Genomic DNA, 20236 nt, shown 5'->3' on the forward strand with positions numbered 1-20236 from the left:
TGACCTAGTTTTTAACCCCAGATGGCCCAATATCGAACTTGTCCAAGATTTTATTGAGGGTAACATTCTGACCAAGTTTCTTTAATACTAGGCCAAAATTGTGACCTCTAGAGTGTTAACAGTCAAATTGTTGACGACAATGAATGGACGACGGACACAGGGCGATCACAAAAGCTCACCTTGAGCACTTTGTGCTCAGGTGAGCTATTAAAAAGGGGGCAAAGTCAAAGAACCTTGTGTCACATGATGCGGGGGAAGATGTGCAAAAACTGTTTTAAGTTTGAATCAAATCTGTTGAGTTATAATAGAAGAAACAAAACTTAACTAAAATTCTTAGTAATAAGGACATAATTCATACTTGTGGCAGAATCGTAGACTTTGTGTAATATGACGAGGACAATGTAGTGGAAGAACTATTTTAAGTTTGAATTAAATTCATTAAGTAATAACAAAGATATCGTGAAAGAGCATCAACATTGACCTGAAGTTCTAAGTAAAAAGGGGACATAATTCATGAAATATTGGTGCAAGAGTTATGACCTTTGTGTCATATTAAGTGAATGATGATGTGGAACAACTGTTTACAGTTTGAATCAAATCTGTTTGGTAATAACAGTTACCGAGTGAAAGTGCATCAAAACTTTAACATGAATTTTATATACAAGAGGGCCATGATGGCCCTATATCGCTCACCTGTTATCATTGCACTTGAGGACAAGAAGGTCTTCAGAAAAAATATCTAAGTCAAAAAGACAGAAACAACAATGGGAAGAAATTTAACCAAAAACAAAAAAAAATCTTACAAGGTATAGATATGTTAAAATACACCTAAAAATTGGAGGTACCATCCATGTTGTACCACAGAAAACTGGTCTTTTGTTTTCCCTACAGCCAATAATAAAAAAGTGACTAAAAATAAGCTATTTATAGTAACGTAAAAGAAGTAATTAAAAAAATATTGTAAGTGGACAAAAGAAGGATCTGCCAAATAAATCTCTTGACATAAATGAAATTTCAGATCAGTATCTTCAGTAAGTATGGAGATTAACAATTTTAATATGAAATAAAGGGAGGTAATTTGACATAAAATCAGTCCATAGTTATCTACCCTGATTGTCTCAGTCCAACTAATAACAATAATGAAATTTCAAATAAGTCCTGTAAGTACTTACTGATATAAATCCATTTTGATTCCAATCAGGGGAGGTAATCAGATATAAAATAACTCTGGAACCTATGACTGGATCTGATTTGTCATGGAATCCAAGATATATTGTTGTTGAAGATATTTTGGAAGTTTGTATCAAATAAAACCATAAATAAAGTCTCTATATGGCTGCAAAAGCCAAAATAGCAAATTTTGGACCTTTAAGGGGCCATAACTCTGGAACCCGTGATGGAATCCGGCCAGTTGAAGAAAGGAAGCAAGATCTTGCGGTGATACAAGTTGTGTGCAAGTTTGGTTAAAATCAAATCATAAATGAAGCTGCTATTGTGCAGACAAAGTCAAAATAGCTAATTTTGGCCCTTTCAAGGGCCATAACTCTGGAACCCATTCAGAGATTTGGCTGGTTCAAGTCAGGAACCGAGATCTTATGGTGACACAAGTTTTGCGCAAGTTTGATTAAATTCAAATCATAAATGAAGCTGATATTGTGCAGACAAGGTCAAAATAGCTAATTCTGGCCCTTTCAGGGGCCATCACTCTGGAACCCATAAAGGAATCTCACCAGTTCAAGAAAGGAACCGAGATCTTATGGTGATACAAGTTGTGTGCAAGTTTGGTTAAAATAAAATCATAAATGAAGCTGCTATTGTGCAGACAAGGTCAAAATAGCTAATTCTGGCCCTTTCAGGGACCATAACTCTGGAACCCATAATGGAATCTGACCAGTTCAAGAAAGGAACCAAGACCTCATGGTGATACAAGTTGTGTGCCAGTTTGGTAAAAAAAATCTGGCCAGTTAAGAAAGGAACTGTGATCTTATGGTGATACAAGTTGTATGCAAGTTTGGTTAAAATAAAATCATAAATGAAACCACTATTGTGCAGACAAGAAATTGTTGACAGACGGACGCATGCACGGACGCACGGACACACGCACGACGGGTGATCACAGAAGCTCACCTTGTCACTATGTGACAGGTGAGCTAAAAAAGGGAGCATAATTCATGAAATATTGGTGCCACAATTATGGCCCTATAGTAAAATAATGTGGGTGCTGATGTGAAACATGTTTTAAGTTTGAATTCCATCCCTCCTGCAATGTTTCTGTATAATTATTTTAAAATCAGGACAATATTTTCTGAAAAGACTTTCAAATTTTCTGCTAAAGCCCTGTAACAAAACCCCCTTCTCTCCTTCCTCCCCACTCCACTTCGGCTGGGCAGCAATTACTTTAAATACAATTAAATGTTGTTCAGAACTTTGGCAGGGCATCTCCTTAGGAATATTTCCAAAATAGTATATTACTATTTCTTCTCTTGGCTGCCACTGCAAACAGTATTCTGCATGGATGAATGCAATTAAGACAAAATAAGAAACATTCCAGAAAAGTTTGCCTGACATGGCATGGTGGCTTTGGAGGTGTGCTTTAAAAGAACTGTGTATGACATACAATGAATATCCAACAATCCTAAAAGATCACCAAGGTTATGTAACTTTCAACATTTTACTGTCTTAATACACACCATTCTCTTACTTAGACTTTCTGCAATCTAGGATATGTTCTACATGTATGTTTCTTAAACCTGCTTACTTAATATCTTTATATATTAAAGAAATTCATGGTAACATTCAGCTTTTTGTTCAAGTGACCAACTTAAAAACCAAACCTGGATTTTCAGAAAAGGTAACCATGACAACATCTTCTTGTTCTGCATGATAGTCTATGGTCTCTGGAATACATCCTGATTTTGCCTCTATGAAGTTGAACAAACAGTCTTGAGTTGTAGTTGGCTTTAACCCTTTGATCACAATCTTGTTCTCATAAGATGGTGGTGGTATAGGTGGTGTATACAGAGAAACACTCAACTCTTTACCTTCAACTTGGTGATGGCCTTTCCTGACAATGCTTTCTGCATCTGAAAATGCATAACTATATCTCAGCATAAACCGAATTTTAGACTATCATAATATCTGAATAATCTGGATATATCTGATATTTCTAAAATATGCAAAATTAAAAGAGTCCATCACAATTTCAAATCTTGTGTTTTCCATCCTATCACTACTGAAAGCAAGTTTTAAGGCTTGTTGCAACTAGATCTTCATACAATCTAATATTGCGGGAGGCAAAGAGGGACATCACCACAGCCTCTTCTACAACCACTCAACATACGAAGATCCCAATTTGTGTAGATGACATGTACATAAATAGAAGATTTGTTTCCTATAAACAAAGAAGCCTGAAAGCAGTGAGTTATTATACCACAATTCATTTTTCTGACGTCACTATTATTACGTCATAGCGTCAAATGGCAAAGCGGCACGCTGGAAAAGAAACCAGTTGAAAACTGGCAAATATTTAATGAATGTTGTCAAGGATGTACTTTAAAATCCTTGGTAACGTGTTAGAATCGAAATAGTAAATCTCATTTAGTAATCTGCTCTTGAATAAAATCATTGTTTGTCATTCAGATGCAAATCATTATATTACTCGGGCTGCGCCAGCGTGAAATTTCCTTCGCATCTGAACTCCAAACTATGATTTATTCAGCGACAAATCACTAAATGAGATATATTATGTCTTAAATAAACATGGCTTTAACTACAGTAACTGTATTATTCAATAATTTCATAATCGAAATTAAAATTACGATTATTCAATTTTATCATGGTGATCTATCATACCAGACATAAATCAGACTAAACAAGAGGACCATGATGGTCCTGAATCGCTCACCTGTTCCCGCATGACCCAGTTTTGAGTATGACGTCGTTTTTTCTATTATTTGACAAAGTGACCTAGTTTTTGAGCTCATGTGACCCAGTTCTGAACTTGACCTAGATATCATCAAGATAAAAATTCTGACCAATTTTCATGAAGATCCATTGAAAAATATGGCCTCTAGAGAGGTCACTAGATTTTTTCAAATTTTAGACCTAATGACCTAGTTTTTGACTGTAGTTGACCCAGTTTCAAACTTGACCTAGATATCATCAAGATGAACATTCAGACCAACTTTCATACCGATCACATGAAAAGTATGGCCTCTAGAGAGGTCACAAGGTTTTTTTATTATTTGATCTACTGACCTAGTTTTTGACGGCACGTGACCCAGTTTCAAAACCGACCTAGATATCATCAAGGTGAACATTCAAACCAATTTTCATGAAGATCCATTCAAGGGTATGGCCTCTAGAGAGGTCACAAGGTTTTTCTATTTTAAGACCTACTGACCTAGTTTTTGATCGCAGTTTACCCAGTTTCAAACCTGACCTATATATCATCAAGATAAACTTTTAGACCAACTTTCAAACAGATCCCATAAAAAATATGACCTCTAGAGAGGTCACAAGGTTTTTTCATTATTTGACCTACTGACCTACTTTTTGACGACGTGACCCACTTTCAAACCTGACCTAGATATCATCAAGATGAACATTCTGACCAATCTTTATGAAGATCCATTCACAAGTATGGCCTCTAGAGGTCACAAGGTTTTTCTATTTTTAGACCTACTGACCTAGTTTTTGACCGCATGTGACCCAGTTTCGAACTTGACTTAGATATCATCAAGATGAACATTCAGACCAACTTCCATACAGATCCCATGAAAAATAAGGCCTTTAGAGAGGTCATAAGGTTTTTCTATTATTTGACCTACTGACCTAGTTTTTGACGGCACGTGACCCAGTTTCAAACCTGACCTAGATATCATCAAGGTGAACATTCTGACCAATTTTCATGAAGATATTGTGAAACATATGGCCTCTAGAGAGGTAACAAGGTTTTTCTATTTTTAGACCTACTGACCTTGTTTTTGACCGCACGTGACCAAGTTTCGAACTTCACCTAGATATCATCAAGGTGAACATTCTGACCAATTTTCATAAAGATCCCATGAAAAATATGGCCTTTAGAGAGGTCACAAGGTTTTTCTATTATTTGACCTACTGACCTAGTTTTTGAAGGCACGTGACCCAGTTTCAAAACTGACCTAGATATCATCAAGGTGAACATTCTGAGCAATTTTCATGAAGATCTTTTGAAATATATGGCCTCTAGAGAGGTCACAAGGTTTTCTATTTTTAGACCTACTGACCTAGTTTTTGACCGCACGTGACCCAGTTTCGAACCTGACCTAGATATCATCAAGGTGAACATTCTGACCAGCTTTCATAAAGATCCCAAATGTGACCTCTATAGAGTGGTCACAAGCAAAAGTTTACGCACGGACTGACGACGGACGACGGATGCTGCACGATCACAAAAGCTCACCTTGTCACTTTGTGACAGGTGAGCTAAAAACAAGAGCTGAAGACAGCTGAAACTGAGTATCTCGAAATCTGCTGATCTGAGTGTTTTACTTCTAGTAAATCAAAATGAGACTTGAAAAATATAGTTGGTGCTGGTTTTCTTGCTGAATATATTGTAAAACTCTCACATTATGTTCAAGTGAACAAAGCATATACATTTTGTATACATTTTGGGAGAACAGAGCAAATTGAAACCTATTTTGCTCATAGTTTTAATTTATTCTATATCTGCAACAGATCACACCTTTATTTTGAGAACAAATATTTACTTTAACACATTGAGATGCAAATCTATAGGAATTTACATTGACACTCGACCTTAGTCACAGTATGTCCAATCTGACTTATATGGAGAGAAAATACATGTATGTACATTAAAAACATATGTTGACACGACTTGAAAATTTGTTAAGATAGCTGAAATGTTCACAAAAGCAAGTTCAGAATATCGAGCTTCAACTCTACATTGTAAAACAAGACTATAAGGGCCATTACTCTAGAAACAAGAGCACTGTCTACAGATGCCATTGCTTGTCTGCAAGTGCTGGTCAGTATGTAAGACAAGAGGGTCATGATGACCCTGGATCGCTCACCTGAGAAATATGAGCTACATGTTTCAAATGTCAAACTGATGATTTTTAGAAATTTTTTGGAAGATTTTCCGATGTAAAATCAAGTAACCCCTGGGGCAGGGCCAATTTTACCCCGGGGGTCATGATCTGAACAAAGTTTGTAGAAGTCTACTAGGCAATGTTACATATCAAATATCTAAGATCTAGGTCTTCTGGTTTATTTTTAGCAAATTTATGAAGTTTTCCCTACGTACAATCAAGTAACCCCTAGGGCTGGGTCAAGATTTGAACAAATTTTGTAGAGGTCCACTAGGCAATGCTACATGTCAAATATCTAAGCTCTAGGCATTCTGGTTTATTTTTAGAAAATTTTGAAGATTTTTCTATGTACAATCAAGTAACCCCATGGGGCGGGGTCAATTTTGACCCCGGGGGTCATGACTTGAAATTTTTTTTATAGAGGTCTACTAGGCAATGCTACATGTCAAATATCTAAGCTCTAGGCCTTCTGGTTTATTTCTTTTTTTAATTTTGAAGACTTTCCTTTAGAAATCTATGTAAAATCAAGTGACCCCTGGGGTGGGGTCAATTTTGACCCCGGGTCATGATTTGAACAACTTTAGTAGAGGTCCACTAGGCAATGCTACATGTCAAATATCTAAGTTCTAGGGTTTCTGGTATTTGAGAAGAAGATTTTTTAAGATTTTCCTATGTAAAATCAAGTGACCCCCTGGGGCGGGGTCAATTTTGACCCCGGGTTCATGATTTGAACAAACTTCGTAGAGGTCCACTAGGCAATGCTTCACACCAAATATCTAAGCTCTAGGGCTTCTGGTTTTTGAAAAGATTTTTAAAGTTTTTCCTTTTGGTTGCCATGGCAACCAGAGTTCTGCATGGAATTCAATTCTTGAACAATTTTTGTCGAGCTTCACCCAAGGAACATTCCTGTGAAGTTTGGATGAAATTGGCCTAGCGGTTTATGAGGAGATATCGTTTAAAGTAGAAGTTTACGGACACGTCGGACGGTGAGTGATCCTAATACATGTAGCTCCTTTGGTTCTGGTGAGCTAAAAAGTGTTACAGTTCAGAATTTCTAAGTACAAAAAGTGCCACAATCCTGATGAAATGCATATCAGAGTTATGGTTCTTGGCCTATAAAGGCATCTAATACTGGTTAAAAAGTGTGCAAAGTTTCAAAGCTGTAGCTCTAATAGTTTTTGAGAAAAGGTGAACCTAAAGAAAATGTTTAACCAAGAAACTCAAACTTTCTAGGTACAAAAAGGGTTATAATTTGGACAACATGCAAACCAGAGTTATGGTTCTTGGCCTACACTGTCACATGATGATGAACAAGAGGGCCATGATGGCCCTGTATCGCTCACCACAGTACCACTGCTCAAAATGATGTGATCAAGTTTTGACATAGAGCACATATGCATACACACTAAATATCATCAGAATAAACATTTTCTTGTAACAGTTCCTTTTGAAATAGTCAGGGCTAATTTCCATACCAAGTATGAGGGTCCTAGGCTCAAATGCTGCATTTTTGTACTGACACGACTATTCCTTACCCTGGAAGACTTAAATAACATTTAAAACCAATCTCATCAGATGCTGCGGAGATATATTCATTTACATAAAATAAAGGGAGGTACTCTGTAATAAATTCAGTCAAAAGTTATCTACCCTGATTGTCCGAGTCCATCTGATGGCACAAATGACATTTCAAATCAGTATCTTCATTGGTTACTGAGATACACCTATTTTAATTTGAAACAAAGGGAGTTAATTTGACATAAAATCAGCCCATAGATATCTACCCTGACTGCCTCAGTCCAACTAAAGACAATAATGAAATTTCAAATAAGTTCTATAAATATTTACCGAGATAAATCCATTTTTATTAAAATCAGGGGAGGTAATCATGCATTGGTATATGCATGTAGAAGATACGGAGTACAAGCCTATACAACAATATATTAGTAAAGTATTCATATCGATAAATGTTCAATCAGGAGTTATCTAATATGACTATTTCTTACCATGGAAGACAAAAATAACGTTTCAAACCAATCTCATTAGAAGCCGCTAAGGTGTATTCATTTAGATAAAAAATAAAGGGAGGTAATTTGTCATAAATTCAGTCAATATGTATCTTCACTGATTGTCCATCTGTTGACATAAATGAAATTTCAGATCAGTATCTTCATTAGTTACGGAGATACTGCTGAAATATATTCGTTTACATAAAATAAAGGGAGGTAATTTGTAATAAATTCAGTCAAAAGTTATCTACCCTGATTGTCCGAGTCCATCTGATGGCACAAATGACATGTCAAATCAGTATCTTCATTGGTTATTGAGATACACCCATTTTAATTTGAAATAAAGGGAGGTAATTTGACATAAAATCAGTCCATAGTTATCTACCTGATTGTCTCAGTCCAACTAATGACAATAATAAAATTTCAAATAAGTCCTATAGGACTTACTGATATAAATCCATTTTGATTACAATCAGGGGAGGTAATCAGATATAAAATAACTCTGGAACCTACGATTGGATCTGACAGATTTGTCATAGAATCCAAGATTATTGTTGTTGAAGATATTTTGGAAGTTTGTATCAAATCAAACCATAAATGAAGTCTCTATATGGCTGCAAAAGCCAAAATAGCAAATTTTGGACCTTTAAAGGGCCATAACTCTATAAACCATGATGGAATCTGGCTAGTTCAAGAAAGGAACCAAGATCTTGTTGTGATACAAGTTGTGTGAAAGTTTGGTTAAAATCAAATCATAAATGAAGCTGCTATTGTGCAGAAAAGGTCAAAATAGCTGATTTTGGCCCTTTCAGGGGCCATAACTCTGGAACCCATTATGGGATCTGGCCGGTTCAAGAAAGGAACCAAGATATTATGGTGATACAAGTTTTGTGCAAGTTTGATTAAATTCAAATCATAAATGAAGCTGCTGTTGTGCAGACAAGGTCAAAATAGCTAATTCTGGCCCTTTCAGGAGCCATCACTCTGGAACCCATTATGGAATCTGGCCAGTTCAAGAAAGGAAAAACGTTATGTGCAAGTTTGGTAAAAATCGAATCATAAATAAAGCTGCTATTGTGCAGACAAGGTCAAAATAGCTAATTTTGGCCCTTTCAGGGGCCATAACTCTGGAACCCATGATGGGATCTGGCCAGTTCAAAGAAACCGAGATCTTATGGTGATACAAGTTGTGTGCAAGTTTGGTTAAAATAAAATTATAAATGAAACCACTATCATGCAGACAAGAAATTGTTGACGCACGCACGCACTGACTAACAGACGCCAGATGAAGGGTGATCACAAAAGCTCACCTTGTCACTATGTGACAGGTGAGCTTAAAACAAGTGTGCAAAGTTTCAAAGCTGTAGTTCTTATGGTTTTTGAGAAAAGGAGGACCTTAACAAAATATTTAACCGACGCCAACATTGTCGATCAAATGACGACATCACCTCGTAGATTTTTTTCAAAAATCAGACGACCTAAAAATGAATGAAATTATAAAACATGCTAATACCTGTAAATTTATGTAAGAGTGAGCCACAACAAACATCAGGGAATTCAACCATATAATGAATGAGCCAACTGACAAACATGTTCGCTGTGTCTACAGACAGACAGGCAAACAGGGTCAATCCAACATACAGTACGGGAACTTTCTTTCACATGGTCCAACCATTCCAAATTTGCTGTTCTACAAAATGTATGAATTTAGGAAAGAAATACAGAGAATTATTACAACATACCTTTTCGGTTTTTAAATGTAATATATATAACATCCTCTTCTTCTTCATCACTGCTGATGTTCTCAATTTCACCACCTCCAGACCGTCTTGAATTCTCAAAGTAAAATTCAACTGTATCTCTAGATGCAGATTTGTCAACACCTTTCACTTTGATTGTTTTTGTTGGTTCAGGTTCATCTTCTTTATCTTCTTTCTTCACTTTATCTGACTTTTTGGACTGTTTGGTAGGAACATGTAGTGCAACATTGAGTTTTTCTTTTTTTATAACATGACCCACTCTTTCTTCAACCCTAAGTGCCACTGAATATCGAAGACAAAAAAAAATAGATTCAAATATTGTATCATTATATTTTTTGTCTATAGTTATTATAGACAATCTATTAATTAAAAAATTACTTTGATGATAAAACATCAGGATCTGTCCTCTGATTCAGGCATTATCCGCATAAACTACACTTTGAACTATTGTTTTACCTTGCAAATCTAAAACATGGAGAATTAAATCATTTTGTGACTTTGAACTTTGCATCTGGTCTAGCACTTCATAAGACACTGTTAAGGGGAATTGACTGACATTGTTATGTTTTTTAAATCTATTAATCATAAACATAATTTGATACTTTAAAAAAAAAAATCACCGAATTTCTTTTCATAACAACAGCTGTTTGTAAAACAGATAATGCCCCGCTTGATGGCCAGTCAGATGAAGTCGGATATATCATTCTACTATGCTACAACTGTAACCTTTGACCGAATATCCTCAGAAACATCAGGGGTCATTCAATTACTACATGTTACTATCCTATGAAGGTTGACTGACAAAGTGTTCTTTAATCAGAGATCACTGTGAATTTAACCTTTGACCTACTAACTCTAAAATAACAGAGGTCACCTAAGCTACTGATTATATGCATTTGACAACTGACAGACAAAGCATTCGTTATTTTGAAAAAAAAAACATTTCCAGTTTCAAGGTCACTGTGATATTGGCCTTTGACCTAATGACCACGAAAACAATGTGAGTTATCTACTGACTACAGTCAATCATTCTATAATGTTTGACAACTGACAGACAAAGCATTCTTAAGTTATTGAGCAGGAACTGTTTTCAGTCACAAGGTCAAAAAGACCTTGGCCCTTGACCTTCTGACTTAAAAAACAATAGGAGTCATCTATTGTTTCATACGCAAACACTCTATGACATATGACCATTGTGCAAAACAACATACCCACACTTCTTTGAAGGTGGGCATAATTAAATACCATTTATGTAAAACATGCTTATACAAATTTATTTTAAGTCAATTGTGAATCAAGTTCAACAAGTTATATTTATCACTCTCTGCTCTTCATACCTGATGGAATCCATTGCCAAGAGTGTATTAGAAAACAAGCAAGTTTCTCTATAATGCTGAGTGCCAAGCAAGGGAGCTACTGGTACCATTTTTTCATGTCTTTGGTATGACATGATCAGGAACTCAACCCACGACCTCCCACACTCAAAGTGAAAAATACTCTACAACTAGGATATGGAAGTGACTTTTTAAAAACTTGCTGATCTGCACAGCTCCATTGCTAAATTTGCTTTGCCCGTAACATAATCTATCATGCTGACTGGTAAGTACTTCTCTTGAGAGCTGATAAGAGAGTCCCATTTCAGCAGATCTTTTTACATCTTTGGCATATAACTCCACCAAGTTATATTTGGATCAATGCTTTGCAATTTCCCATTATAATGAGTTTGAGCAAAGTTGTTTTAAAATCTATCCATTTACTAAGTTGTTGGCTGTACAAACAGAACAGAACTACAGACAGACCGACTGCCACAGAACAAACCAAAGCTCTTAAAACTATTTTCTGACCTGGCCCTAACAGAGAACTGATTGAGGACTCTAAATAATTATGGTAGGTTTTCTCTGGTTAGTTTCATCAACTTACAACTCAAGTACAAATGCATTCATCTTCTGATAATTTTAGCAGACTTTTCAAAGTTATTTTGATTTCATAAAACTATAATGTTACAAGTGCATTAAGTATTGCAATACAATACAAATTCCCCTACTGGAAAGCAAATAATTTTCTCTACTGCACTATTACATAATGATCTGTATAAACAATATTGTACTTGTTAAAATACAACATTTGGATTAAATTTTCATATACAAAAATTTACAGTTGCTGATTGCTTATAACATCTGTAAATAGTCAAAGGAATTATTAATAAATTCAATTTTCATAACATTTCATTTTGAAATTGGTGGGAAATATGAGAAACAAGATGTGTGTCCATAGGACACAGGTGCCCCCCACTCCAGTCAATGTATACTCAGCGTCACTGAAAAGTTACCACCTAATATATACCTCTTTACTATTTTATACAATATCGACATCACTTTTTCATGGCCTGTGCACACTCTATTACTCATAAAACCTGTCTGATCATGTCTCAGAACCCATTTCATGAGTGTCAGGTGAGAACAGCAGATACGACGTGCAATTTCGCGACATGAAAGTTCGGCGTCAACCATGCTAATGGCCTGATGGCGTTGATCGTGCCTTAAACGTGGCATTCTTAGCAAGGATATTCTGGGTTTTTTAACGTATTCCTTTTAGTCTGTCGACTAACTTTCAAGTGCGATGAATGATTTGCGATAGAAAATTCGTACATGTCGACATTGCTGGAAAAAGTCATTTTGCACGTGCAGCCCGTGCCTCAAATGGAGTTAATCGAGTCTGACAAATCTTTACATCAGTGACGTCTCAGCTGCGTCAAAAATGTAGTCGTGTTATGCATTTAACACAGTCCAATGCGATTTTTAAAATATAAGGGCCATTAGGTTGGTAACTTTTCAGTGACGCTGAGTATAGTACTACATGGTTTTTATGACTCAAGGTTAAACATTTTCAAGATGTTTGAAGCACAAACTTTTAAGCGCTTTATGTGTATTTTTCAGTTAGTGAAGGACTGTAACTCTGGCCTACCTGAGTAAAATCCCAAAGTACAAAACTTCATAGGCTATAAAACAATCCTTTAATCTTTTATGACTCTAGGTCAAGTACATATTGACATACATGCAGCACAAACTTTTATTTTTTTGTAAGACAAGGGACATAACCGTAGTCTTGCAAAGTGAAAAAGGTGCACCAAGTCACATACTAGATAATATTCCTACATGATTTCATGACCCTAGATGATTTTCTTTTAAGATAAATGCAACACAAGCACTCTATGTGTATTTTTCACTAAGTCAAGGATCATAACTCCAATCTGCCTATGTGAAATCCGAAATAGAACACAAGGTACTAAACTTCACATGCTATATAACAATCACCTAATGTTTTACGACTCTTAACTCAAATACTTTTTGAGATACATATGACACAAACTTCTATTGTCATATGATGTGGGTGATGATGTGGAACAACTACTTCAAGTTTGAATCAAATCAATTTAGTAATTACTAAGATATAGTGAAAATGCATCAAAATTAACCTTAAATTCTAAGTAAAAGGGGCATAATTCATGAAAAATTGGTGCCAGAGATATGCACCTTGTGTCATATGATGTGGATGATAAGGTGGAACAACTATTTTAAGTTTGAATCAAATCCATTTAGTAATAACTAAGATAGAGTGAAAGTGCAAAAAACTTTAACCTGAAATTCTGAGTAGAAAGGGGAGATAATTCATCAAAAATTTGGTGCAAGAGTTATACGGCTCTTGTGTCATATGATGTGAGTGATGATGTTGAACAACTATTTTAAGATTGAATCAAATCCATTTAGTAATAACTGAGATAGAGTGAAAGTGCATCAAAACTTTAACCTGAAATTCTTAGTAAAAGTGGGGGATAATTCATTAAATATTAGAACCAGAGTTATGAGCCTTGTGTCATATTAAGTGGAAGATGATGTGTAACAACTACTTTCAGTCTGAATCAAATCCATTTAGTAATAATAAAGATGGAGTGAAAGTGCATCAAAACTTTAACCTGAAATTCTAAGTAAAAAAGGGGGGATAATTCATGAAATATTGGTGTGAGAGTTATGGCCCTTGTGTCATATGATGTGGGTAACTATTTTAAGTTTGAAACAAATTAATCAAGTAATTAGAGAGATAAGGAGAAAAAGGATAAAGTGTAAAAAAACTTTAACCAAAGTGGGGACATGGAAGGACGCCGATGCCAACACTGACACCAGGTTGAGTAGGATAGTTCTCCATATACTTCGTATAGTCGAGCTAAAAATAGCTAAATAAAAGCCTTACTAAATGAATGACATCAAAAATAAAGTACAGTTACCTACTGTTGCCATAGCCACCTAAATATGCAAATGTAGGCTCGGACAGATGGATGGATAAGGGCAACTTTAAGTCTAAGCCCCTCCCCACCCCACCCCACCTACCCACACAAAAAAATTCAACCAGAGAGGACTAATATCAACTGACTGCTATAGTAATTTAACTTAGGATCATCTTGAAATAACTACAGTTTATATCACAAAACCAGAACATAAAACCTCACCTTCTTCATTCTCAAATGTTACAAGGACCATATTATTTTCTTCATCAAATCTGCATTCAACTACTTCACCACCACCTGACCGTCTAAAATTTTCAAAGTACATTTCCAAGGTCTCAAGCTGTTTCTCACACACGATACTACATGGACCAGTCACTTCGATAGTACACCGCGGAACAGGAGGCTCTGGCTTGTAAACTGTCACTTCAACTTCTTGTCCCATCATCTTTATTGGACATTTGTTTAAGACAATATCGACAGCTGAAAATGTTCACAATAAAACATGGACATAAAACATGTTGTCTAATAGCTTATTTGCGAGTGAAGATATTGTGTAAGGAAGTTATGGCCAACATAAGAAAGTCCATTTTTCTCAAGAGTCTTGTTGGACCTGGTCATCCATCCACATTGTCAAAAATGTTTTTTTAAGGAATGCTGCAAACAAGGGAACATAACAATGGTAAAGACAGATGAAAAATTTATAAATGCAGTTCATGCAAACAGATTTGACAGGGTTGCCACTTAGTCAAGACAATGAAATTCCCCGACTTTCTCTGACTAAATCAAACTTTTCACTGACCAATATCACCATATTTACTGCCTCTTCTTGCCCTACAGCTGTCCAATCCACCATTTTATATTTATTTTGTTTCAGACATAACAAACTTTCATCACCAAAATTGACTCAAACTCAATTATGTTTATACACAATTACATCAAAATGTGTTTGCAAAACATAAATACTGCTTGAAGACTGCCATAGTCACTGAACATTTTAAACATCGACCCAGAATTTCAATTTTCCCTGACTTTTGTAAACTTACTTTGAGGTCAGTAGGTCAAAGGTCAAGATCACAGTTGCTGATCATGACATAAATATGACTTTGAGGTCAAAGGTCAAGGTCACAGTGACCGGAACAATCAAACTGTTTCCGGACAATAACTTGAGAACGATTGGGCCAAAGATCATGAAACTTAATCAAGAAGTTGATTGGGCTGTTCATCATGACCCATTTATTTTGAAGTCAATAGGTCAAAGGTCAAGGTCATATTGGCCCAGAACAGTTGAACATTTTTTGCTAAATAAATAGAGAATGCTTTGGTCTAAGATCACATTTGATACAGAGTTTACTCTTGACTGCTAAATGTCCAATAATTATTGATTTGAAGTCAGTATGTCAAATGTCCAGTGCACAGTGATCAAATAATTTCTGTTCCTTGTGCAATTACTGAATGCATCAAGGGGGGCATTTCATGTTCTACGATCTCTTGTTGAGTTATGCTCTGGACATAAAATATGACAGCTGGACAAACACATGCAGGGCAATCAAACAATACATCTGTTATTCCAAAACAGGCACAAGAAAGTCTTCCATGCAGTATGGAGATATGAATTTAAGCTAGGTATAAAATCTTGACCTCCAAGTATGGCCTTGTCCTTGGATCTAGTGCCCTGGATTGTGCTCTCTCTGCACATCATCTTTACAAGATTATCAAATGATGCTAGTTTTATGAAAATCTTGCAAGCAGTTAACTGTCTGACAATATGTAGTGGACACAAAGTTAAGCTTTAAGACTTCTGTCCTCCAAATGTGACCTTGACCTTGGGCCTTATAACTTTGGTTGTGTGCTCTGCATGTTCTCTTTGTGAGGTAAACAACTGATGTCAGTATTATGAATATCTTTCAAGCAGTTTAGACAATACAGAGTAGAAACAATCTTAACCTATTTGATTGTGAACATCCTATTGTGTTGTTGTTTTGGGCTTAATTCTGTTTTTAACAGTATTTCCGTTATGTAATGGTGGGCAGTTAATCTAACCAGTGTTCCTGGATTCTGTACCAGTTCTCTGCAAGTAACTCTCAACTTCCCCATATGAATCAGGGGTGCAGGATGTATGATTTCAGACACAATGTCCTTTATCAAATCATCACAGAAAACATACGCCTCACCATGGGCTCAAACTTGTGATCCCGCGATTCATAGATCTGCACTCCCCCTGTTGAGTTAAGCTGGTGGATCTTGACCCAAGACTTAGAACCCTTGGTTGTGCAATCTGCAAGTCATCTTGGTGAGGTAAGTAACTAATATATCTGTTTAACAAAAATCTTTCAAGTGGTTTAGACAATATGGAGAAGATACAAAGTTAAGCTATTTGATCCTTCACCTCCATTGCTTGCTCTACATCTCAAACTTTTGTGACATACAGACTGATAGAATGACATACATCACACAATGAACATATCTCCATACATATGGGAAAACACAATAAGATAATGGTGAAGACAGAAGAAAAAGTAAAACTAGAAAACTAAAATTACCTTCTGGTTCCTCAAACTCCACAATAGCTGTACCATTCTCTTCATCAATGTCAACATGGAACACAGGACCACCACCACCCTTTCTTGTGTTCTCAAAAAACATTTCCAAATATTCGTCATGAACACTTGAAGGCAGGTTGCTGACCACTATTTTTGTTTGCTTCTCTTCAGTAACTGGCATCTCTGGTTCCTCTGTTTTATCTACTGGTTCCTCATTCATTGTTCCATGCTGTAGCCCATGTTCTGTACAGTAAAAACAATTTTGATATGTTTGAAGAGAAAATGATGCAGTTTTAGGAAGCCCATAGGTACCCCTCAAAGCAATATTTCAAACACTAGCCAACATCTGGGTAGAAACACACCTCTTTCATCCTTATATGACAGAAGCCAATATTCAGCCAATTCCCAAATACAAAAAAAAAACTTTTATTTTTTCCTAATTGTAACACTATATGCAAAAGGGATCTGTCTGAATAAAATGTTTTTCCCCAAAATAAGCAGTTATCACATATGAATTTCCCACTTTGAAATGCCAGAATCTCTTCCCAATGTCCTGATGAAAAGCCCTGACTAATAAAATTCTGTAAGCCAAGATGCTTTCTTACATGAACGAATTCTACACCCTTGCCTATTTAAGTTACAAACCGACAGTGGTTAGAGGAAAGTGATTTCAAGTCAGTGATCCTAACCACTGGGCTGGGGAAGCCCCTTGAAAAGACAAACCTATCTTTGCTATTTACACTCTAAACCAGTTATAATGCTACTCGATATACCGCAGTATCCGTTATAACCCAGTATGGTCTTTAAAGCTCCCAAATTTTCGTGGGTAAAAAAAAATAAAAAAAATAAACCCTAATCCGCGGATGTTATTTAATCTGATCATAACCAGCATTAAAACTACATGTACCTGTATATTAACACCTTTGCCATGACAACTGTGACAAAAATCAATAATTGTCTGCTAGCCTTTGTTAAAGTTTGAATACATGTAGACATGTGACAATTAGGCAATCAGTACCATGTCAAAATTAGATTGTTTGCATAACAATCGTGTAACATTGGTCAGTCAACTATCAAACCGTTTAAGTTTGCACCAATTAAGCCGATGACACGAACATTTGAGTGAATAAAAAATCAAACAACAAGCCCAGTTTTGTAATAATTTGCAGCTGTTTTTTGTAATCATCACATTCAGCACATCTGAACTAACGAATGCCAGTGATTTAACAATTGTCTTTCTTATTTTATCCATTTTCTACATTGTATTAAAAACAATTTTTAAGACTGTCCGCGTTTTTTCTCTTTTAGTTACAGAAACCCATGCGTTGCGCATGCAATTTTCACGACCGCGCGCTTCTCACACAGTGTTATATGTTTACTTCCGGGATACACAATTCCACATTCTCTTAGAATCACAACGAAATGGGAAGCTGACACAGCGTTATAATTTTTTTAATGTATTTTCCAGCAGCATTTAAGGTAAATAAATATCCCGTTTAAACGCTTAGAAGTTCTTATTGAACATAAAACAGCGTTTAAAATACGTCTAATACATTACTGGTGGGTGGGGTATAGCATATACCGCTTACGGCCAACCCACATTATAGATTTAACCCCGCTAGATCCGCGGGTCTCGAATCATGGACCCCGACGACAGCGTTATAACGGGGTCCCAGTGTACTTTGATAAACACAAGGCATATGGACAGTCTACAGTCCATTTATAAATTATAGGTATCTTGTAGTTTTAATATTTTCAACTCTGATATGTTACTATATACCTCAGGGAAAATAAACCTCATGTGTACAACTTCACATGTTGGATAATATTCTTTTTATGTTTCAATACCCTTGGTCAAATATAGTTTAAGATAAATGTGACACAAACTTTTATGTCTTTCATTTTTTAGTAGGTCAACAGCCATTACTCCGGTGTGGCTGGATGTAATCTCCAACAAAACATCAGGTGCGTAACTTTCCAAGCAGAACAATATTCCTGTGATATTTCATAATCCTAGATCAAATACTTTTTGAGATACTGTCAAACCTGTGTTAAAGACCACCTCTAAACAGAGACCACCTGGCTTTAAAGACCACATGTTTTGTTTCCCATTTAAACATTTACAGTGTATTTTAACCTGTGAATAAAGACAACCTCCCAAGAAAGACCACATTTTGGCTCTCCCAATGGTGGTCTTTACAGACAGGTTTAACTGTACATGCAACACAATTTTAGACCCTTTATAGGCATCACTAAGTCAAGGGCCATAACTCTGATCTGGTAGGGTGATATCTCAATTAAAACACAAAGTGCACAACACAACTTGTTGAATAACAATCCTGTGAGGTTTGATGACTCTGGATCAAATATTTTTTGAGATATATGACATAAATTCTAACGGATAGACAGTCAGTCTAGGGCAACTCTTAAGTGCCCCCTTCACCCCAAATATTTTTGGAGGCATAAAAAATACTAATAATTACTAGCTGGCTTCGGTTTAGGAACAGGATGCGAGAGGTATTTTGAATGGTATCATAACTATCTACTTGTTTGATTTACTATTTGCAGTAAATGAGAATGTTGACAAGAAATTTGTATATTACAGTGATCTAGTCCATAAAAAACAAGAGATCACAGAGTGATCTTGGCGCCCACCAATGTGCCATTTTTGAGTATTCCAAATTTCAAGACTTACTGACCAGCTCAAGGTCAAATTTCAGTTCCGTACACAACACTGTGCATGTGGTCCAAATTCGAAAGCTGTAGCTTGAGAAATGTGAAAGTAGGTCACTAGATCAATTTCAAGGACAAAGTTCTTTGTACACAAAACTATGCATGTGCATCAAGTTTGAAGGCTGTAGTTTGAGAAATTTGAAAGTAGGTCACTAGGTCAATCTTAAGGTCAAAGTTTATTTCGGTACACAAAACCATGCAAGTGGTCCAAATTTGAAGGCTGTAGCTTGAAAAATGTGAAAGTAGGTCACTAGGTCAATGTCAAGGTCAAAGTTTGTTTCGGTACACAATCCTATAGATGCATGTGGTCTAAATTTGAAGCCTGTAGCTACAGAAATGTGAAAGTAGGTCAATCTTAAGGTCAAAGTTCATTTCGGTACACAAAACTATGCAAGTGGTCCAAATTTGAAGGCTGTAGCTCGAGAAATGTGAAAGTAGGTCACCAGGTCAAAATCAAGGTCAAATTTTATTTCGGAACACAGAACTATGCATGTGGTCCAAATTTGAAGCCTGTACCTTAAAAAATGTGAAAGTAGGTCACTAGGTCAATGTAAAGGTCAATGTTGTTTCAGTACACAAAACTATGCATGTGGTCCAAATTTGAAGGCTGTAGCTTGAGAAATGTGAAAGTAGGTCACTAGGTCAAAATCAAGGTCAAATTTCATTTCGGAACACGAAACAATGCATGTGGTCCAAATTTGAAGCCTGTACCTTCAAAAATGTGAAAGTAGGTCACTAGGTCAATGTCTAGGTCAAAGTTCTTTTCAGTGCACAAAACTATGCATGTGGTCCAAATTTGAAGGCTCTAGCTACAGAAATG

General features: G+C 36.1%; 1 protein-coding gene across 1 annotated transcript in view; it reads right to left on the reverse strand.

The window, feature by feature from the left end:
• LOC128552461 (protein mono-ADP-ribosyltransferase PARP14-like) overlaps positions 1-16944 on the reverse strand; it is a gene marked incomplete at its 3' end in the record, with an annotated part of 40280 nt that extends 23336 nt beyond the window's left edge. Inside the window, exons 1-4 of the mRNA XM_053533500.1 lie at positions 16684-16944; positions 14366-14623; positions 9844-10143; positions 2835-3083 (exon numbers count right to left, since the gene is read on the reverse strand). Of these exons, the coding sequence (XP_053389475.1) occupies positions 2835-3083; positions 9844-10143; positions 14366-14623; positions 16684-16903 (1027 nt within the window). The remainder of the gene's footprint in view (positions 1-2834; positions 3084-9843; positions 10144-14365; positions 14624-16683) is intronic.
• Between the last annotated feature and the right edge of the window lie 3292 nt (positions 16945-20236).

The sequence above is a fragment of the Mercenaria mercenaria genome, unplaced genomic scaffold, assembly GCF_021730395.1.
Source record: "Mercenaria mercenaria strain notata unplaced genomic scaffold, MADL_Memer_1 contig_2820, whole genome shotgun sequence".
Lineage (NCBI taxonomy): Eukaryota > Metazoa > Mollusca > Bivalvia > Venerida > Veneridae > Mercenaria > Mercenaria mercenaria.